Source organism: Rhamphochromis longiceps, linkage group LG7 (assembly GCF_057381845.1).
Source record: "Rhamphochromis longiceps isolate RC_006_pf linkage group LG7, R_longiceps_female_GT1.1, whole genome shotgun sequence".
Lineage (NCBI taxonomy): Eukaryota > Metazoa > Chordata > Actinopteri > Cichliformes > Cichlidae > Rhamphochromis > Rhamphochromis longiceps.
Window position 1 is genome coordinate 26041452 of NC_140563.1, and position 23316 is coordinate 26064767.

The following is a 23316-nucleotide window of genomic DNA, read 5'->3' on the forward strand; positions in this document are numbered from 1 at the left end:
TGTGAATGTGAATACATATGTTAACTACATTCTGTTTTTGATGTCCTTTTTGCTCATCCTGGTAAATCAATATAAAATTAAAAATGACTCAAGGATTTCGCAGTATATCTGTAAACAAATTGTCCACATTTTAAAAAGATCAAATCTTTTTAATAATATCCTTTATCTTACAAGGTTATCTCACTATTCTTTTCAAATCAGTCAACATTTTTTGGATATAATAGTGTTTTAGCTCCTACCTGTTGCTGTCTTCAGTGGCTTGTCATAATACTTCAGTGTTTCTCAAGTAATTTTTTTGCTGTTTCATATGTCACAGGAAACAGTTTCTTCTCTCTGGTAGATCCTTATCTAATTAAAATACTAACTGGTGAGTGGTTTTAGGGTGTCAGGTTAGAATAAATGATGCAAAGAATTTGGAAACAGTTTTGGACAAATACAATCAACACTAAGATAATTTAGTGAAAAAGGTTTTTAAAAAGTTGCATATTTGCAAGATGAAAGTAAAACTCAGAGTGCATGAAAAACAGAATGGTAACGAAAGTTAAAAAATAAACAACACAAGTTAAAACAACAACAACAGCCTGGTTCATGTATAATATTTCTGGTTTGTACTGATTTATCACAAAAATGACACGATGATGGCAACATGTTTTTCATACTTTAGCTTTGTGTCAATTTCATTTGTAAATCAGGAGATTGTAGTGCATATAGTATTTTAGTTACTTAAGGTCTTCAGAGTTTTGACAACATAAATTAATCTTATTTTAACAGAAAAAGTTATTTAAAGTCAAAACTTTTCTGTATAAAAACATATTTGCATACTTATTATTACTTATTACTAAATATTCCGAAACATTTTCTTCGTTCTTTAGAGTTTGTCTCTTAAAAAAAAGAAAAAGAAAAAAAGATTGGATCCAAAGATTGGATCTAGCTGGGACTTGATGTTTGAGTTAAAAGGGCCTCTGAGCAGAAAATATTCTTGCCAGGGCAGTCATCTCACACCAGTGACTCATCATTATCATTAGTTCAGCCTTCTGTTCCTTTTTCTCACTAACTGGGTCTGAGGTTTAATGACTGACTGTAGAAAAGGTAGTCAACGTTTTTCAAGACACAGTTTTTTCATTGTTTGAAAACCTAATATAAAGACAAAGATAAATAATGTCAACGGAACGTGAATCTGCCCCATCAGATTCATATCCAATCTGATCTGGATCAGTAGATGATCCAGTTGGCTGCAACTCAACTCACTAAGCGGAAGATGTTTCTTTGTTACTTCCCCTGAACTCATCACTTTATGTAATAATGGCAGGAAAAGGAAGAAACACACTGTAGCTTTGGAAAGTGTTTATTAGCAGTGCATTTACAGTCAGGTAACATTTTTCATGTGTTGCATACTCCTTGTTACATATGTAGTTTACAATCTTAAGATTTAATAAAGAATACAGTGACTACAGGAAATTTACAATTGCTACACAAAGTCTGAAGTAAAAGCCTAAAAACACTAACCTAAAGGCAGGCTTGAGCCGTCCATGTGACGTGCTTCATTGTTGCTTAATGTTAAATACTAAAATTTATTGGAGTACCCCTTCTACCCCTGTTTTCTTCTGTCTCTTTGACTACATAAGCAACATAGGCTGCCTTTTCATCAGCTATTTAAACTGCAACAAACTGCCAACTTCTCCAAAGGTAATGTTTCAGGTTAGTGTCATTACTCAATACTGTTTGTTCACTCTGAATGTAAAGCAAACTTTAGGGGATTGATTTCATTTAGAAAAAGTAACAACATTAAATTTTATTATCTAATGACTTTGAGCCAATGACTTGAGAGCCACCATCTACCGGAACCAAATTCCTTGTATGTGTCTGCACATATACTTGGCCAATAAACATGATTCTGATTCTGATTCTTTAAACTGTTTTTGTTAGGAACAAGGATACCGAATTAGAAGATTTTCTTACATTGTGTTATGATTGGTAAAATCAATAAATTCCTAATACATTAATGAAAGTTAGACCATCTACAGTTTTATTACTGAACAAACAGTATTTGCTGATGGAGGCTGGTTCTAAAATGATAAATGGTGAATAGATATGACAACTTTGTTTTGTCAACTTTGGCATCGTAGTTATAAGTATGCTTTATACTTGGAATTATCCAAAGAAAAGCACTTTGGGACACACACAGAGAGAGAGAGACTGAATAAAGAGTTTCACGAGAACCTGAGGTATCAAAAAACTGGTAAACTTTGGTAAAAAGGTGAAATTAAAGGACCTCAGTTTCCAGAGGCTGTGTCTGTCAGATATAGTTTGTGCCATCTCCTGCATCCAGTTGAGTGCTTCCTTGCACTTGCAGTTGTACATTCAGAGACAGTAGCCATTTACCAGTCACACTGAGATGAAGTAGAATCAAATACAAAATCCAGAGATCAATAATATAAAAAGTCTTTCTGTTCTTCAGGGTAACAAACCCAACAGAATGTATTCTGAAGTTAAAAGCAGCTATATGCTGCATCCTAACAGGCTCCAAAACGGTTTGTGACATCTCCTGGAAAGACTACAAGTAATAAGTAACAATACAAAAATATAAATTTGTACATATACCGCAAAGTATAGTAACAGTTCATTCAAGGTATTGGAAATAAAGGATGTCTTTAAAAATGCATCAAGTCTTTGTAATTGTGCTCCTATATATGTATGTGCAGTATTGTATTTTGAGCAGCCTTTGGTTTTTGTGGACAAAGCAAAACGGAGGATCATCATGCGACAAGCCAGCTCTGCCTTTTTTCATGAACTATAAGGCATTTCACATGATTTCTCTGCAATATGAGTTACAGTGAATAAATTCAAGCATGTATATTGGCTGTGCAATTCCATTTTTCCTTCTGTTTCAATGGGTACACTGCTGATTTAGGCCACAAATAATGTTTAGTCCAAATAAATGAATAATTGACTGACAGGCAATCATTTTCTGATTGGGTAAAATGTTTTCATGAGACATGTTTTCTGCTTGTATTGTATTTCAGGTGGTATTTTGCAACTGTTTATAGCACATTTATCAAACAGCATCAGCAAGACGTTCCTATTACTGCAATTAGCTTTATGGTGCATAAAGTCAAGTTTATGTCAGTATCCTTGGATAAAATAAAAAATACATTTTGAATTAGAACATTATATTTACTGCAGTGTTGACATGTCACATCTACCCGCAGCTAAATTGAAACTAACTTTCTCTTTTGAAGCCATCTTCAAACATATATCTTTACTAATAATAAATTCAACAGGAGCAACAAAGTTAAGTGATGGCTGACGCAAGTTGGCGCTGCTGCACTCTCTCCTGCCTCCTGCTGTTCATCCTGTTCATCCTCCCACTCTGTCCTCTTCTTGTCGTGATCTTCGTACTCTTCCTCTTCCTCCCATGGCCCTTTATCTTCTCTCACTTTGTTGATGCTGTCGCAGTTCTCACCATTATGGCCCTCATAGCAGTGGCAGCGGAACCTCTCCATTAGTAGCTGCTGTTCATGCGGTGAATGCCAGCCATTCACAGTAAAGTCCCCATCCTCAGAGGGATGGATGCGGTAACTGTCAGCACTTAGGTGGAGGTAATGCCGGGCGTGGGGGTCCCGGCGGATGCAGCGGCCATTACTCTGGCACAGGAATTCACTGCAGATTTCTGCGGCCCGTGTCACATTGGTGATGTACAGACCCAAGCGGTGGCTTAGGAAGGACTTGACGTGGGTGCAGCTGTGCTGTGGAAACAAGGTGAAATTCGTAATAGCTTATATGATACTACAGCCAAAATTTTGAGTTTAGTGGCTTCACATCAAGTTCTGCTTTAAACCCAATGATGAACCAGACTCACTATGACAAAGATTCGCCAGTGCCTAAATATAACCTTAAAATGAAAATGTATAGGTTGGAATGGGGTGGCATCCTCACAGATTCTGATTCCTCATGGATGATGAAAGAAACTTTCAATTTCAGCAGAGGTTGAAATAATTATTTCCCCCCACTGTAAAGCAACTTGAAGAGACTGTTATTGTCAACTGGCTGGAACAATATAAATAAAACTGAACTAAAATGAACTGAATTCCTAAAGATGTGTTAGGAGCTTTATGTATAACATCGCTGCACATTAAAAATATTAATCACAAACGTCAGAAGAGCATATGCATGCACAGTCACCTCTTGTGATTTTGTTAGATGTTCATAAATAAATCTCCATATGCACCAGCATATATGATGAAAACATACTATAAATAATTTTACTTTGTTAATGTAGGGCAAAGACCACCTACCCTGGATGAGGTCAAATTTAAATCTCCCCAGATGACAAATCCTGCAGTTCCCAGTGCAGCACTCTCCCCTATGGTGTGGATCAAATCGTCCTACAGGAAAAATACAGGTAAACCATCACATCACACATGTCTGTCACCATCACTACCACGCCACCATTTAAGGCAGGGATCTCAAATTATTGATGGCGAAGTGATGATGAAGTAGCTGAAGAAAATAAAAATAAATAAAAGAACAATAAAATAATACAAAGGTCAACATATTTGAACATTGAATTTTTAATACTGCTTGGACCACACTGCAGTGTTACAGTGTTAGTAACAGTGTTTGTCAGTGTTACAGTGAGAAACTGGTTATGTTGTGCAAAGCTCCACAAGATCATACTTCAAAGAAATTCTTTAAATAGCCTTCTTCTTTTCAAAGACATCAGCCGTTAACCTGCCGAATCAACAGATCATCCTCAAACATTTGGTTTTCCCTGAACCTCCAGTAGATGGCAGTAGGGAGCAGACTCAGAGTATAGCCTGACTGTTTAAGCACATTGTTACTGAAAATGATGTTTACTGCATACAAAAATTAATAATTATATGACAATTAATTTGAAGGGGTGGGTTGCAAGTTTAACTATTACTAATATGCAATCATATTAAGAATTACAGAAAACAATATTTGCTTTTTGACTTTTTCTTTGGAACATCAGGATTGGTGATTTAAATCTTTAAATTGAGGCCAAATGATGATTGTTTGCCAGTCATTTGAACACACAAAATTACAGCATTTTCCACTATAAAATGCAGAACTGATCCCTTTGTCACATTGTCCCACATTGTGTTTGTGTGTCTGTTAGTACTCTGATGATTCCTTGTACTTTGATTCCTTGTTCCTATCCCGTTAGGGTTTTATTTATATATTTTTTATTAAAGCTGCTTTTGTAAGTTGACCTCATTTCCAGAGTCTTGCATTTGGGTCTATATTTGAAGCTTGGTAATGCACTAAAATTGACTGAGAAGATTAAAGTTTCTCCAGGATCTTTAATCCTGTCTTCTGTGAAGTATATCACAAAGGCTGCCATTCATATTTTAACACAAGTTTAACATATTTTATTCCAGCCCTACTGATTTTGATGAATGTGTTGTCTCTATTGATGCTGAAAAAGCCTTTGATCGAGTTGAGTTTGAGTGTCTCTTCTTCCACAGATTTTGTTCTGGAGCAAATTTTATGGTTTGTTTTTTTGAGTGGCACAGAAGTGTAATAACTTGCTTCAAGGACCTTGTCATAGCCTGGAAACTGGCATCATTTAAACAACTTGCTAATACAATCTACCACCATCACACTTTTTAAGATGCTTGCAAGCCAGGCACTTTATTTGTTTCCAGATTTCAGGCTCAAGTCCTCTACCAAGGCCAACCATACAACTTTATCCAACCAACAGAGGGCTGATCTCCCTGCTTTACAGTAAAATGTTAAACTTGACACATACCTCAAAATGTTATGGGAAGAAGATTTAGACTTAGGCCTCTGTACTCACAACTTGACATCATTATGTGCCCGCCACTGTTAATCCAGTTCAAAGTGGTGCATGGAGCCCACTTCTCAATATCCAGATTATCTTCTATCTATCCTGAAATCACTGCATATTGTGATAGATGACAAACTGCTGAAGCTTCACTGATCCATGTCTGTGGCTCTATATTTTTCTACCACTAGTAAAATCCTGCTTTTTTTCTAGTCAAACGTTTTAGAGACCAGTATGGAACAGGACTGCACAGGTGCCAGTACTGTTACATATACAGTATAAGGAGCCTTAAGTCAATGTGGAGGCTGAAACATATTTTCCTTTGCGGCTACCGCTGCTGTACTTTTTTATCCCTTCCAACCTTTATCCTCTGACTCATTCTGACTTAACTAAGGTTTTGCTTATGTGTGCCAACCACCTTTTGCATGCATCCTAAAATGCAGTTCAAATAGGAAAGAATATGTTCTGCTTAGAGGTTTCGATTCACATTTATTCATAAGACTGAAAATCAGAAAATTCAGACATTGCCTAAAGTTCTTGTTGTATGGTTTTGGAATTTTAAAAACCAAAAAGGCTATTACATTTTAAATTATCTTTTGAAAATGCATGTTGTATTTAATTAATCCACAATTTTTTAATGGATTTTTGATCAGAAGGAAGGAAACAGCACAATTGTCTTTTATTGTCTAAGGAATGCAGTGGTTTTGATGTCATACATTTAAGACATATAGTGAAAGTGGCCAAGAAAAGGAAGGTACTAATTTAAATTCTGATGTTATGTCATACTCCGCTGAGCTTATTGAATTTGAGCATGAACCTCCTTTAATTTCTCAGGAATTTTGCAGAGGTTTGTGATGAAACTTAGCACACGTATTGTGTGGGTATCCAAAAAGAGGAACTCATTGAGTATTTCATGTCAACTATCAAAGAAGATTTTTTTAAATGCATTTTTGATATATCATCATGTTTAACTGACTTTGTTCAGAATTGAACCAGCAGTTAAACATGGTTCGGGCATCTGACAAGGATGCCCCCTGGGTGCCTCCTTGGTGAGGTGTTCTGGGCATGTCCCACTGGGAGGAGGCCCCGGGGCAGACCCAGGACACGCTGGAGAGATCATATCTCTCGGCTGGCCTGGGAACGCCTTGGTGTTCCCCCGGATAAGCTGGAGGAGGTGGCTGGGGAGAGGGAGGTCTGGGCTTCTCTGCTTGGGCTGCTGCCCCCGCAACCCGGCCCCGGATAAGTGGAAGAAAATGGATGGATGGATGGATGGATGGATGGATGGATGGATGGATGGATGGAAGTTCAGAATTGTCATTTATGTTTAAAATAATTTTACAGTCCAATAAATCTGGCAAGATTTGAATGACTTTCCCATAGAAGTTAATCATGAATGAGGAATTGCATTACCAGTCAAATTCAGAAGACAAATGAAAGAACAACAAAAAAATATTCTATTGGTTCTATTTTGTCTTAGTTTGCCCAAGATAACATGCAACAAGGCCGACCTACCACCCCTAAGCTGCCACAGGGTGAGATGGGATTCATCCTGGACAGGTCGCCAGTTTGCAACAAGACTAATGTAGAGACACAGACGACAATTAATTAAGCTATTAACCTAACCCCACTAACTGCATGTCTTTAAACTGTGGCAGGAAGCTGGAGTACCCAGAGAGAGCCCACACAAGTATGGGTAGAACATGCAAGCTCACACAGAAAGGCTCTAGCCAGAAGAACTAAAACCCAGAACCTTCTTCCTGTGAAACAACAGTGCTAACCACTGTGTGTTATGGTATGTCATAGTGCTTTAAATAACAATTTAAAAATCAATAAAAAAAAATGTAAATGAAATATTGGGGAAAAAAATAAATTGTAGGTTGGATTTTTTTGTTTTTGTTTTGTTTTTAGGTCTGCTTCAAAATTCAGATAAAACTGAGGCTATTGTACTCAGCCCTGAAAATCTTTGTGTCTATGGCATGGTACGGCTGGCATTACCTTCTCCGCGGTAATGGAGTGGTTTCTGACCATGATATCTCCTTCAATGCACATAAAACACAAATTTAAAACTACTCTATAATTAGAAACGTGTCTCATTGTGATGCTGAAAAACGAATTCTTGCATTTATTACTTATAGGCTGGACTACCGCAGTTGATTATTATCATATTTTCCTAAATGCTCTCTGAAAAGCCTTCAGTTGATCCAGAAAACTGCAATAAGAGTAGTGGCAGCGACTATTTGAAAGAGCATATTTCACCACATACTACTATATCTGTCCAATGGAGCATGTTGCTCTAGCCATACTTGTGGTTCTTAGGGTAGATCCTTCAGCTTTCAGGCCTTTCTTCTGTGGAACCAGATCCCAGTTTGGAATCAAGGATTATTGTAGGGTCTATCTTACAGTACAACGTATTTTGAGTTGACTGTTGTTATGATTTGGTGCTTTGTAAATAAAACTGAACTGAATTGACTTGAATTGGAGCAGGTAACCCTGAACCCTCCCTTAGTTATGCTGCAACAGGCATAGGCTGCGGGTGATCTCTTTATTTAATTATTAGTTACTATAATCTCTGTATCTCTTCCACAGTGTGTCTTTTGTCTCACTTCCCCTCACCTCAACTGAAGGTTTCGTTTTGACAAAAGGGATTTTTCCTTCCCACTGTCAGCAAGAGCTTGCTCATGGGGGTCATCTGATTATTGGGGTATTATCTTACACTGTTAAGGAACCGTTGTTGTGATTTTGTGCCATAAAAATAAAATTGAATTAAAAGTATCCCTGTGAAAGGAAAACGAACTACTTTGTTGCATAATGGAAATTTTATCCAGAACACACAGTAGAAAAAAATATATAATATTTTGGTAAACTTTGCTCTTACTGTAGTGAGAAAGTTGAGGGCCTCATCTCGGTAGCCCAGCCTCAGGTACACATAGGTGGGAAGGTCATACTCCTTTGAGGTCAGTGAGGCGACTCGGAGCGACTCTCTGATCCTGTGCTGGGTGAAGTGCAGGTTGCTGATGCTGTTGCTGTGATGCTTCCTGATTGTGACAGAGGGATAGAGGGCCATGCTGCTGTTCCATAGCCACACCAGCTCGTCATTCCTCAGCCTCTCCAGCAGGGGGCAGAAGCCTGTATAGTTCTGATCATGCAGGTTGTAATTGTGGCAATCAGGGTAGAGGTAAAAACCCCAGAGGGCACTGGGCCGGAGCTGTCTCCCCAGCTGAATGGTTTTTAGCATGAACATCTTGGCACTTTTCTCAAACCTCCGCCGTGCCAGTTCTTCCACTTGTGCTGCAGTCACGTTGATGTATGCTTTCTTGGTTAGCTCCTTTGATTTGCGTCTATAGATGTCCTTTTTGTGCCAATTACGACTCCACTGAGGTCGCCAGAACTCCCAGTCAATAACAGCCAGGCCACGAAAGTCCTCTGCAGGTATGAAGTAGTTGATGTCCTGGTGGGCTTTGAACAGATGTCGGTCCAGGCTGCAGTTTTGAGGTAGGCCACCAAAGACGGCTTTGCCATGTGGGGTGTAGTGAGGGTAGTAGCCCAGCCGGTTGGCATAGAAAATTGTGACGTTCTGGCCTGTCCAATCAGCACGTGGGCTTCCCTGGATGTGGAATAGGTGGTTAACGTTGGTGGTTATGTTGTACCTGAAGGTGCACAAGTCCAGTGGAGCATTCCAGGCAGCAATGAAAGGTTTTCGGCCAATCAGAGGCAGTTTGGCAGGTTTCTGACCAAAAGCTGAATGAAATAGCAAAATCAGCCAGGAGCAGGTGAGCGCAACAGGTACAGCATGGTGGGAGGAGGATTCCCCAAGTACTGGCACAACAGGCATTCTGGGATTCAGATGGTGCAGCTGTCAGTCATCCTGACAAAGGGAAAAGTGACAGGGAAAAAGAAAAAGAAATGAAAAACAAAACTCAGACATTTTTTTCATCTGTAAGACTTTTTTTTTAAATTATTATTTATCTATTGTTTCACCTTTGTAACCTGCATGAAATTTGTTGTATCATCTGTCTAATGAAAGTTACAATAACAAAATAGTAAAGGTAAGGATGGCTACAAAACAAAGCAACGCAGAGCAGGATAGTAAGATTTTCTCTGGGGATTTTTCATATATTTCACGTGGCACCACTTTGGGTCCTGACCTCAGAGTTAAGAGACTCTGTTTTCACATATAATGCAGCATTTCACAAAACTGACAGAGACTTTTTTATGTATAAAATGTTGCAGTACATCTGGTAAGCTCTCCTAAATTTCATTTGCCCTGACTGTTTTTATATTGTTTGGCAATTTTATTGAAGTCACATTTGATGAGCTCAACAGTTCTTCTGAATTAACAATGGTCTGGTTTAACTGTTTATTTCATCTTTCAACACAATAGAGGATCGTCAAAGCTTCAACATCTGACTTTATGAGTGTGCGTGTACATGGAAATTTGCCGTGTTCAAGTCTTGATAATATGTTGCATTCACTCAGTTTTGACATTCTACATTATTTACTCTTGGCCTTTTACTCTTTCCAAAATACATAAATGATTAAAAGGATTTGCATGGTATGAGTCAGAGGTCACATAGACTAAGTCAGTTGACACCAAGGTACATGGACTTCTGCTAGACAGAGCACGGCTTTTCTGTGCACATGTATTCTCCCCTTACCATAACTGAAGCCTCAAGCTGTAATGACAGGTCTTCCTTCCAAATGTCTCAGCAAGTTTCAGTGTTTGCTGCATCCCAACTTTTTCAAGCAAACATCCAGTCACAGAGCAGAGACAACAATCAGATGTCTGAAACCTGGATGTTCAAAAAAATTTCATTTGAATTTCTTTATTAACGAAAATGCAATTTATTTATATGCTATTTATTTATTGATTACCCTTTTAGTCATCTAGTGTGTGAGCAGCTTACTGGCTGAATGTTTAGTAAAGTACTAATGGCAGACAAGAGGTGATCTTATTTGCTGAATATGGTTTGAATTTTGAACTAGTTATAATTGTAAAATATTTTATGCTAAAAAATATTTGAAAAGCATTCTGGCTAGAACAGGCCAACATCAGCCTGGCAAAGGCTCCAATCTGGCCCTTTGGATAGCTTTTGAAAATGTGGAGGAGGGCATATCTTTTGGACTTTTAACTGTTTTTAAAAAAATAAATTTTACTGTTTGTCCTGCTGATAAAGACCCTCCCCACAGCCATTCATACTGCAGCAATAAAGTCAAATCAAAGTGGGTTGTATGTGGCCCCCCAATATATGATAACCTTGATAGCCCCAGTCTAGAAGTTTGGATGTTAAATTGTTTACTTTTTCACATAACATTTTCTTTTACAGAATGATATGTGATAAAGTAATGGTGTACATATGACATACGTTTGTTACAGAGACCGTTTTGTGACCATTTTGTGAATTCCTGTTATTAAAGCTCAAGGTGAGCATTTCGCATCACCAGCTTATTTACACCATGGTAGCAGTGGTAACTGAGAAGCTTGGCTACAAGGTTAACAGTGCAAAGGAGCAGTACCCTTCATGGAGGAGGCTAGAAACCAGGCTGAAGGTAGCAAGGCGTGAAGTTATCTAACTAAGTTATCTAAAGGGATGGCTAAAATGTTCAAGCAAGGTGCCCATAGCTGAGGTCTTAAAAACCGCCAAGGAAAGACTCACAGCCTTGGCCAGCCACCTGAAGAGGTATACCAGAGAGACAAACGCCAGGAAAATAAACAAACTGAGCCATCCAAGGTGTACTCTCAGTGGCAGAGGAACAGTATAACAACCAAGGCTGGAGAAGGAACAGTACTGGATGGGCATTTGGAAGAAGGAGTAACAGAGAGTTTGCATCCTTTCCAAAGTTTCATGTGTTCCTTCCTATGCTGAAAATACAACCTGAGGCTGTAACGAGTCCTGTGTAATTAATATAAATCTTCTATTTTATCTTCTCACTGGTGTTCTTGAGATATAATGATACAGCTTTTTATATTTTGTTCTCTTATATGGAAAGGTTTTTTTTTCTCCCTCACTTTCAGTTTTGCTCAACACACAATATGAGAATCAAATTACTTTCCTTTATTTTTGCAGTCAGTTTCTCTCTGTATTCATTTGACTGCACTTACTGTTAGCAATTTAGTTTTTAAAGTTCACTATACTGTAGAATTACAGTAAATGCATGGATAATTTGATCAGAGGAATGTTAGTGATTATTCTCTTTGTTAGTTTTTGTTTTGAGCAAAAAGGTTGAGCTGATTCAACTCGGTTTTATTTGACTTATATAGCACCAAATCACAACAATTAGCTTCAGGTGCTTTATATTGTAAGGTAAAGACACTACCATATTAAGAACAAACAGAGACAACTCTGACATCATGTGATCCCTTATGAGCAGTGGAAATGAAAAAACTCCCTTTTAACAGGGGTTTCTTTTGTTTGTGTTGTTTCAATGAATGGGACGAGAACAAATTCATCAACTAACACAAGCAAGCTTGATTGACAGTCTAAGTTCACCATTGATGGTGAGCTGAACTAAGCTTTCATATTCTCCACTAAGTGGTCCTTATCACGATAAATGATGAAGGAGAAGCCACCGATTAAACATGCTGGAATTTATATTCAAAGTCTGGCTTTATGTCAAAATAAATTATTTATCCAGAGTAGCTCCGAACCACAACCCGGTCTGGCATTGATTAAGATAAGAGTTTGTTGGTGTCTGTGGTCCTTGTGGACTGGCTCCACTCATTCAACAAATATTGTACAAGAAGGTATAAGAATGTCTAATTTTCAGTGATTGTAGGAAAATTTGGGTGAATATGACCTACAGTTGCCAGTGTCTGAAATTTTGGGTTTATGGGAGGAATGTTGACATAAAGTGGTATAATTTGCAGTAACTTACTCTTTTGTAAGTTCATATACAGTTTTGGAAGAATGGCAATTATTATTTTTGGTGAGTCATCTAGGTTTTGCTGTACAGCCTCCACAACCCTTGTGACCTCAAAGAAGCTAATTTCACACCTCTGTAGTGGACCTCAGAAGTAAATGCTACTCCCTGTGCGAGGTGTTTCTGAAAACAGAAATGTGAGGAGAGGGAGACTCATTTCCTGCTTTTGATGCTTGGGAACTGAGCCAAGTTCCCTGTGGGCAGGGCAGAGCAAAGAGTCGAAATAAAAGATATTCTGACATACACCGTCTGTCACATAAATATGTCTCGGCGCCAACTAAACATCGCCAAGTCACATTACTGTTCTTCAGTCAGATTCAGAAAGCTTTTAACATTGCAGGCTTTCTATTCGTTGGTTATGTCTGATTAAGAAGCAGACCTGATTTTAAATCCAACTTCCGAACTAATAAAATGGCCTCAATAAAACAGTTGAATAAAGAAAAAAATAAACATCCTTACTAAATTAACCTACATGTGTATGTAGAAGTAGAATGGGAGACAGATCCTTCAGCTTTCAGGCCCCTCTGCTGTGGGAGCAGTTCCCAGTTGGACTTGAGAGACAGACACCCTCTCTACTTTTAGGATTATGCTTTAAACTTTCCTTTTTTGACAATGCATATAGTTAGGACTGGATTAGCTGACTCTGAATTCTCCATTAGTTATGTTGCAATAACCCATAGGCCATTTGGGTTAGGATTGGGCACAGGGTTTCCCATGATGGACCAAGTGATTCTTCTTCAGTCACCTCTTTTCACTCACCATGTGCTTATACACCACTTTTTATTCAGTCATTAGTGTTTCATCTGGCTGTCTCCCACAGCAGGTTTTTTGCCTTGTTTTCCTCCCCTCGCTGCTTACCACTGGCAGCAGATGGCCACCTTTCCCTGAACCCGGTTCTGCCAGAAAACTGAGAGAGCTTTTCTTTTGCACTGTCACCAAGTGCTTTTTCATAGGGGGTCATCTGATTGCTGGGGTTAACCTTACAATATATAAAACCTTGAAGCAACTGTTGTTGTGATTTGGCACTATTTGAACTATTTGAACGAATTGAATTTAGTTCACTTAATGGATAAAAGGTCTAGGATGTCAACTGGTTTTAGGTGTAATCAAACAAACCTTTAGGACAAAAGGGTTCAAAGAAATGAAATGACAGTGAAATGAACGGCATTAACAATTCTGATCAACCATTTATAGAATCTGACAGAAAAGACACGTCATTCCAACCCAGAACAAGCCTGATGCGCAAGACTCAGGCTCATGACGGGAATCGTCTTCTTAAAAGCTATTGAAATATTTGCTACAGTATAGCGTCTTGCAGTTTATCATCTTTATACAGTGTACTGTGTACAAACGTGAGAGTTGTGTAACAGGTAACAAAGAGCTTTGTTTTAAGTCTACCCAACTGATTTTGTATTGTATTTTCTCAAACTGAAAGTGGCCTTGCAGCTCGTCTCTGCTATCATCTCTACGAGCACTCAGTAACACGACTCTGCCTCAGAATTTTCCACGAGGCACAAAAAAGCTGGTCCAACCATGTTAACCAGAGGAGCGAGAGAAGCCTTTTAACACATGTTATTGCTGAGCAAATGTGGTCCTGATTCCAGAAAACAAAAGCTGGAAAACAGGAACTACCAAAGTTGAAATTTGTACCCCCAGAGTCTATGGCTCATTGTAAAGAATTCTGGTTTAGGCCATTTCTGCTTTTGCTTCATTTTCCAGACCTGGAAGCTACTTTCATCTTTTATAAACAGTCTAATGGTAGCTACCATCCCATCAGGTGTCACCTGGGCCCTGTACTATTAAACCAGCTCAGCATGCCCAGGGTTTCTTTCTGTTATCTGGATTCACTTACTATGACAACAGCAATCAGGCAAGTGTTCACACAAATGTGATTATCAACTTAGGTGAAACCAGTTTCCCCTGTGTGGTAACATGAAATGTATGGCAAATGCGCGACCAGTCATATTAATGGTTAAGCGCTGCAGAGTGGAAATATTTGAAGAGGTTAACATAATACTAACTCAAAGCAAGCGCAGCAGTGTAAATGTATTTGACAGGAAAATCACTGCACAACAATTTCTGTTAAAAGCTGCAAGAACGTATCAAATCAAAGCACTTTAGGTGCTTTGATCAATAAGACTGGAAAAGAACTGCTGTGTTAAAAACATTTAGCCTGTTTGAGACCAGGAAAGGAAGCCGACACAAATGCCAACTGTGTAAGCTTCCAGACCTATCAATATCACAATTATATGATTATATTATGAGAGAATTTGAATGGATTATAATCAAATATTCAGTAAATTAATGTTTAAAAGAAATTTTTAGTTTTCATTCTTTCAGTTGCATGTCAGAAAGAATAACTATAAAAACAGGAGTCGATAGTAGGTTTAATCTATGCTCAAATTTGAAATAAGGTCAGCAATTACAGTATAGGTGTATGGTATAGGTGAGTATCCAGCTGCTTTTAGTAACAACACTTGAAAACTGTGCTCTCTCTTGTTGTCAGGTATTCTTGCTGTGACACTTTATGAGTCAAAGCATCCTTAAAATGGGATTTTGTTACTGCCTCTGTTACAGCTGATGCACAGCTTGTGCCTGTTGGGTAAAATCTCCACTCAGATGCTTAAGAAATTTGCTGCCGTGCATCTGATTTCTCAATGGGGAAAAACTCCTCACTTTGAGGGTTATTTTTTAACATTGAGCCAACATTCCTTGGATGATTGGGCACTCCTATCCTCCTCCTCCCCTTCCTGCATCACCCAGAGCATTCACCAAGGGTGGCTGCTTCCCTCAGGGTTTAAAAATACTTTTATCTTCCTCTTTGTGCAGCAAAACAAAAGGTCCCAGAAAGGCATGATCTTTCAGCCTGATAAAATAAAAGTTTTTAACAGTTATCTGGTGAAAACATGCTAAGGGTGTAAGAGCTCACCTATAGATGCTCGGGTCTCTTCTTCAGGGTTCAAAGCAGGAGTCATGGTGGCTGTCTGTGCTGCATGCTTGCATTCATTCCTTCTTGCAGTCTGAAATACAAGCCAGCCATCTGCACTTATATACAGCACAGAGAGGAGACGAGAGGGAGGAGAAAGTGTGACTACCACAACACAGTGATTAGAGAGCAGAGAGGGAAGGAGGGAGGAGGGAAGAGAGGCACAGAAACAAAGGAGAGAGAGTGAGGGTTTAAATTCGTTAGCTTGTAGAGCTCATCAGATGTCTGATCCTCCCTGGAAAAAAAAAGTCAATTCATCCACATCAGTCAGTCTAGAACACACATGTAAACAAAAATGTCATCAACTGTCTGTGAGAAAGTCTGACCAGATCTAATCTCACTTTTTTGCATATGAACTTTACATTCAATTAAAATAAATAAAATAAGTTGTCCCTTGCATTTTTTACTCGAATATATTAGTCTATACGTAGTATTAACATCATATAAAGATGGATACAGCTTCTGGGTGTGAAAAATGAAACCACGTTTGCACTGTCTTAAACCTACATTATTTTTAATGGCATTTGTGTTATATTGTACAACAGTGTGCCGCCTACTTCATGTCTCAGCGTAACGGCCTTTGTTGAACTAAAGGCTCCTTCTTGCCCTGCTGGAGCTAGAACACCAGAATCATGTTTCTCCTAAATGGGTTCACCAAAAAACAGATGCCTTGTTATAAATGAGCTGAGACTAATTTGGTTCAGTTACCAGAAGGTTGCTGAATCAATCCAAGCTCCTCCTGTACATGTGCATGTATCCTCAGGCTGAGTGTGTGTGTACCAAAAACAAATAATCAGTTACAAATAACAGCACTGTATGAATGCCTGTTTGACTGGATCAGTGAAAACTGTAGAAAACTGTTTCAGAGACCAGTGCAGCATAACAGATGTTTGTATATTAGCAATTACAAATTTGAAGGAGATATCTTCTGACATATTTTTTTATCACCTAGGAACAATTTGTATTAGAGCCTTGATTTTTTTTTTCTTGACTTGCTCACCAAAGTAAAAGAAAATGTAGGCCCGTGTTTAGAAACAGTACCTATGTTTTAAAATTAAGTGACTTCTAGCAGTTGTGCACGAAAGGGTGTAAGAATAATGTGTTCATTTTTCTCTGGCAAATTCTGAAGAAATATGTAAATATGGACTTTTTTTTAGAGCTCTGCTTTAGTAAATCTGAGACAGTGTAAAGTAAGTTTTGGTTTATTTTAGGAAACAAATACCACCAAATTACCAATCAGCAGTAATTCATTTGTGTACTTTTTCCTTTATAACCCTGGCTGTACTAATAACAGTCAGTGTCTTTCTTTGATACAGAGGAAATCTTACAGGCCTCTGCCTGTCACTGTATATTGAGGGAGCAATCGTTATGGAATAGAACTTGCTAGAGACTCTACTCATTTTGAAGGTGTCTTTATTATTAACTTATGTAGTGGCAGTTCAGTTCAATTTCAATTTAGTTTGAATTGTTTACCACCAATCCACAACAGTAGTACAGAATAAAAACAATATTAGAGAGAAATTCAAAGAATCGGAAAATCTCAAGCAAGCATGAGGCAACAGTGCTAAGGGAACAACTCGCTTTTAATAGGACGAAGCCTTCAGCAGAGTAAGGGAGGGGCAGCCATCTGCCACAACCGGTTGGAAGTAAGAGGAAAGAGAGGAGAGCCAAAAAGAGACAGGATAAAAGAAAAGCTATAGGTGAGAGTGCCAGAGTTTAGAGAGGCAGAGTTTATTAATTACTAATGATTAAATACAGTGGTGGTGTATACACAGAAAGAAAGAGGACAGAGATGAGTGAAAATAAAATAAAATAATTTCATCTTGTGAAGTCCCCCAGAAGCCTAAGCCTATTGCAACATAACAAAGGGAGGATTCAGGGTCACCTGATCCAGCTCTCACTATAAGCTTTATCAGAATATAAAGTTTTAAGCCTAATCTTGAAAGTGGAGAATGTCTACCTCCAAATCTAAACTGGGAGAGAGGCCTGATAGCTGAAGGCGCTGCCGCTCATTGTACCGATAAAAGTGCTAGGAACCAAAACTAAGCCTGTGGGTTAACAGCAAAGGACTCTTGTAGGATAATAATGTACTATGAGATAATTAAGATGTGATGGGGCCTGATTGTTCAAGATTTTGTTCATTTTAATTCTGAATTTAACAGAGAGCCAGTGAAGAGAAGCCAGGATAAGAGAAATATGGTCTCTCGCTTTCTATTCTCAATTAGTGCATTCTGAAACAACTGAAGGCTTTTCAGGGAGCTTTTGGAGCAACCTGATAACAATGAATAAGTCGTGTGTAAACTAGCTTTTGAGCATCACTAACACAGGATTTGTACAATTTATTGTACAAATTAAGCTACTAGTACGCCCAATTACATGCAGAACAGGAAGCATTACAGCAAAGCATTATGTGAAACAAAGACTACAAAATGAGGCTTGAGTGGTCTATCTCACCGTATCCATGGGAAAATTATACTTTCTGTTTAAACCACCACAGACCAGTCACTACTGGCGAAAGTGTCAACAATGGGCATGCAAGCATGGCGCAATGGAAGAAGGTGGCCTGGTCTGAATCACATTTCCACTGCATGTGGATGACAATGCTGAGAAACTTCAGATCCAACCATCCATGTTGATTTTTCTTTGACATTTACCACCTACCTAAGCACTGCTCCAGACCATGTACACCCTTTTATGAAAATGGTATTGCCCAAGGGCTGCGGCCTCTTTCTGTAGGATAATGCGCCACAAAGTAAAGTTCAGGAAGGTTCAGGAATTGTTTGAGAAGCACAACAAGTTTGAGGCATTGGCTTGGCATCCAAATTCCCCTCATCTGAATGCAATTGAGTATCTGTGGGATGTGCTGGACAAACAAGATTGATCCATTGAGGCTCCACCTTGCAATGTATAGGACTTAAAGGATCTGTTACTATCATCTTAGTGCCAGAAACAACGGCACACCTTCATATTTTTCATTATATATTTATTCTATACTAAAACATTAGTAATAGGCGGTATAGCACAAAAAGCTTCAAAGGATACATCCTCAATAATAAATGGGATCTATGGTTTATTACTGTATGTGAGTGCATTAGTTTTAGTTAATACTAATTACCTAGTAGCAGTTAATACTTCAGTCATAAATCCTTACTAGATGTCAGTGTTACTTAACTATTGCTAACATCGCTCCAATGCAAAGTTACACTTCTAGACCAGTGTTTTAAAAAGATCCAGGGAACTTTCTATAACACTTACATCCTGGTGTAAAACCAATCCTATAACCTCCTTTTAAAATTCTTCAACTAAAAGCTCAGAGTTTACAGTACATCTCAAAATAAATGTACAAGCATTTCAGCTTCTAATGTACACTGTGGTGCACCATTAGTTTTTTTCCCTGTGTAGAACATTCAAATGGGTCATCTCATACAGGACATGCCAGTCTGCTAGTTTAATAAGTATAACCACATAAACTTGACAGCCCTGAAGAAAATCAGCTCAGTCAAACAGAGAACATGAAATCTCAGAGGGCTCAAAAGTCATTATTTTCTTCTTTCCCCAAAGTAAAATGCAGCTGTTAAAAGCAGTATCACCTTGTCTCCACATTTGTTAATTTGTATTCTCCATCCTCTGCACAGCAGAGTGTCACTGTGCTAATTAAATGATATTATATATATGGACCTGGCACTTTAGCCAGGGCTGAAATTCCAGTGGTTAACCACACATATTTACAACAAGGAGACAAAAGTCACAGGGAGCCCAATTCTTGCAAGCCCCTATATTTAATATGGACATGGCTTTTCCCTTTTAATGTTCTTTTCAGACTACAGAGTAAACCATCCAACTAAACAGTATTTACACGAAAAAATACAGCTACTTTGTATTCGTGGAGAGACATGTCATTATGGAGGAAACCGTTCTTTTACTGAAAACTGAAACATTTGTTTTGTTTATTCACTATCAGCTTCAGAGCATGTTTCTGATGAAGCTTCTTTTTTCTTTTATACAAACTTAGCAAAAACTTAGCCTGGTTTTCACTTAAATTTCAAGTAACTGTGAGTACGATACTCCACTTGTTATCTTTGATAGAGTGATGTGAAAAACAGGTCTCACTGGCCTGAAAATATGTATGGGCTCTTATTGTTTTTAGGCAGGCTGCTGATTTACAGTATATGACATGAACTGGTGGTATGTGAAAATTGGACCCAAAAGCAGACTTATTGCACAAATAGAAACATTTACAAGATTTATTTACAACAAACCTGTCAGAGCTTCGCCGTGTGGAGGTGAGGAAGAGCACACCCAAACGCGAGACTCACAGGTTGGTGAAGGCTGGAGTTAATTGTGAAGAATGGATGAACAGAACATAAGGTGGCTGAACTGACTGAACGAATGAACGACTGACTGACTGACTGAATGGATAGACACACATGTGGGAGAGACAACAGCAATGACAAGACCATGAGCTGGAGAGAACTGATGACTTAAATACACAGACTAATAAGGATGATAATGAGAGACCGGTGAGTACACAGCTGAACATAATCTGACTAATGGCACATGGAAGTAACTGGAACAGCAAAACAGGAAATGAGAACGAGTGACAAAATAAATTGAAGTTGAACAAACTGAAAATGATGGGTCAACAACGCAGGAACCCTGACAAAACCAAAACTAAGTGGTCAAACATGACTCGGGCTGCAACGTTCAAAGAGGACCTAGAGTCAAAAAAAAAGGCAGTGGCCGGAGAAGGTTTGCATAAGAGTGGAACACACGTAATGGGGAGCTCTGATCACACGATGGTGTGATGAACTCTGACTGAAACGAAGCAGGCTATGACTGTGCAGGGCTTGCACGAGGCTCTGGTAGTTGCTGCCCCTTGAGCTCATGTAGAGGGGAACCCACTGCCTTGGTCCCTGTAGCAGGTGGTGGTGTGGAGACCGCAGATGGATGGGCAGGCTTGGCTGAGGCAGGAGGCGGGACTCGCTGAGGCCAGTCTTGTGTCTAACAGACCGATGCCTTCCGCCCTCCAGCTCGGCTTGACTGGGCCAGAGTCTATATATGTATATTTGCAAAAATACATATACACATATAGAACATGCAACAGAATGGAAGATCGTCTCTCACTCAGAGAACTAAGGTTACAAAGTAACCATGCATTCTGTAGAGACCCTGCTTGAGCACAACCACCTCATCCACACTGCCCCTATAAATGAAAAATCTTGTGTTTCTTGATATCAGAACTTGTGCATTTATGAGTGTTCAGATGTGAGTCACCAACTATTGGTGGTTCAGATGTTTTTTACTCTTACAGTAATCTCTGATTCTTGCCTCCTTTGGATCGTTTCTCTTGGCTTGTCCTATACATTTTTCTGTATTTGCTTCTGAACACATCTTTCTTCTCTGTCTTTTTAAATCCAACATACAGTATACATTTCAAAGGTTAACACTGACGCCTGCAAGAGATTTTAAAAGACAATGGGAACGTGCCATCAGTTTAGACTGGGTCTTAATTATATGCTTCGCATTGTTGTGTAAGAGGGAGCACTTTGGGGGGTGTGAACAGAAATTCAAGCAACACTGTTTAGTGAAGTTTTTTCACTGTTTGTGTATTTTTCGATGCTCTATAGCAACATCTTTACAACAGTTCCTTCAAACAAAACTGTGTTTACTTAAGCAAAATAAACAGTTTTCAGTGTAAGCTAGCTTCAAACTAAGCATCCCTAAATAATTGAAGACTGTTTCACATTAGAACAGAGGAGCCAGAGAGTTGGAAAAAGTATGAAGCCAGTTAAGCTCAAGTCTGACGAAACAACGCAGTACGCACTGGTTTGGAACATAAACTATATAATAGATAGACTTTGCCACTATGACATCATACTAGGGTTTCTGTACTCCACACACTGAAACATCATGCTAAGTTTTTGTTACCATATTTTTTGTGTGTTTGTTCTGTGTTTTTATGTTTTTTTTTTTACCCAGAAGCAACTGTCAGGATCTGGGCAACACAAGGAGGCCAGAGTGAGTTAAAAATCTTCACTAACAAATCCTGAACAGGGGGAGCACTAGGAACATGGGAAAGACCTGAGGGAAGCTGAACTGACATTCCAGCAAAGGACAAGGGTAGACTGGGATAAAGTCCAAGAAAAACAACTCATACATTTAAGAATTATTAGTTCGGGCTTTAAAATCCAGAAGTCTGGTTCAAAATCAAAAATGTACTCACTTATCAAGATATAGTATTGCAAAATTTTTACACTTTCAAAAAAGTGTCTTCACTTTGAGAAAGAAGAGCTTTTAATAAAGTACAATTCAAGCCTTTGGACAAAGTCAGGAAAACTGAAAGACATACAAATATTACCTCAGTCTGTGTGTGTGTGTGTGTGTGTGTGTGTGTGTGTGTGTGTGTGTGTGTGTGTGTGTGTGTGTTTTTGTGGGCGTGTGTGTGTGTGTGTGTGTGTGTGTGTGTGTGTGTGTGTGTGTGTTTTTGTGGGCGTGTGTGTGTGTGTGTGTGTGTGTGTGTGTGTGTGTGTGTGTGTGTGTGTGTGTGTGTGTGTGTGTGTGTGTGTGTTGAGGGGCATTTTTTTGAACTCCTCAAGCAGTGTGATCCCGACAGCACATTCGTTTCCACTACCTCTGCAGATGAAAGGCACATACCATGAACCCAAACTACCCTTTCTTCACCTCCTCATCCCCCTCACTCACTCACTCACTCACTCACTCACTCACTCACCCATGTGCGGAAACCCCAGCGTCGGCTGGCTGTCGTGGTCATAGGCTCCTCGTGGGCATATGGACTTCATTACAGAAATGGCTATGCTCAGACAGCATGGATCCTACTGCTGCTTTAATGACCTCAGTTGTAATGAGGCTTTGAGAATGAGAAGGAATACTTGGCTAAAAATGGTGCCTGGAATCAATACTTACCACATGATACGTTGAGTTTCAGGATAAACAAAGTTGATTTTCTTCAGAAAAATTTGCCAGGCATTTACTTCTCCACTACTACGATAATTTAGTTTTGATAGACCAGGGATTGAAAAAGCATAATTGTGCTTGTTGGAGAAAAAGGCCATCAGTCCTTCAATATTTGGGGAGTTTCAACTTTCAGAGCCAATTCAAATAATTTCCATTTTGTCATTGTTACGTTTAGATAAATGTTTGCAGTCATGTATTTGTTAATTCAGTTAAACACAGTACTAGAAGGACAGTAAAACATTGTTAACTGGCTCTCAAGAAAAAAATAGCTGTGTTTTATCTGTGAAGCTATAGTAACAAACATTTTCCAGAAACCTCTGTGCTGTGATTTGCTCTATAAACAGACTGAAACCTATCAAATATGTCATTTTTTAAAGAAAGCACTGATATACCTATAGCCTTTCTGATTCTTTATTTAACAAGGAAGGTTTGATATTGGTTTTTAATTACTCTGTATCTTAGTGTATGAGTTTCTTTAATAGTTTTATCTACAGTGCTTAACAAATTACACCAACACCCAATGTGAGGTTGTTGCCACAGCTGCCATAGATCAGAATCACAGTATTAGTGATTTAAAATATTTGATATGTTGTAATTTTATGCCAAAATATAATTATTGTTGTTATCT

At 38.7% G+C, this 23316-nt stretch overlaps 1 protein-coding gene across 2 annotated transcripts; it reads right to left on the reverse strand.

Annotated features, from left to right (window-relative positions):
• Nucleotides 1-1338: 1338 nt before the first annotated feature.
• On the reverse strand, nucleotides 1339-15781 carry hyal4 (hyaluronidase 4). 2 transcript variants are annotated; one of them, XM_085413027.1, is made up of 5 exons: nucleotides 15657-15733; nucleotides 10465-10599; nucleotides 8685-9674; nucleotides 4296-4385; nucleotides 1339-3746 (listed from the first exon to the last, which is right to left on the reverse strand). In XM_085413027.1, the coding sequence occupies exons 3-5, from the start codon at nucleotides 9639-9641 to the stop codon at nucleotides 3246-3248; spliced, it is 1548 nt and encodes a 515-aa protein (XP_085269153.1). In that variant the 5' UTR covers nucleotides 9642-9674; nucleotides 10465-10599; nucleotides 15657-15733; the 3' UTR covers nucleotides 1339-3245. The 2 variants fall into 2 exon arrangements, with proteins under 2 accessions (XP_085269153.1, XP_085269152.1); XM_085413026.1 differs by lacking the exon at nucleotides 10465-10599 and having other exon boundaries at nucleotides 15657-15781.
• Nucleotides 15782-23316: the final 7535 nt, after the last annotated feature.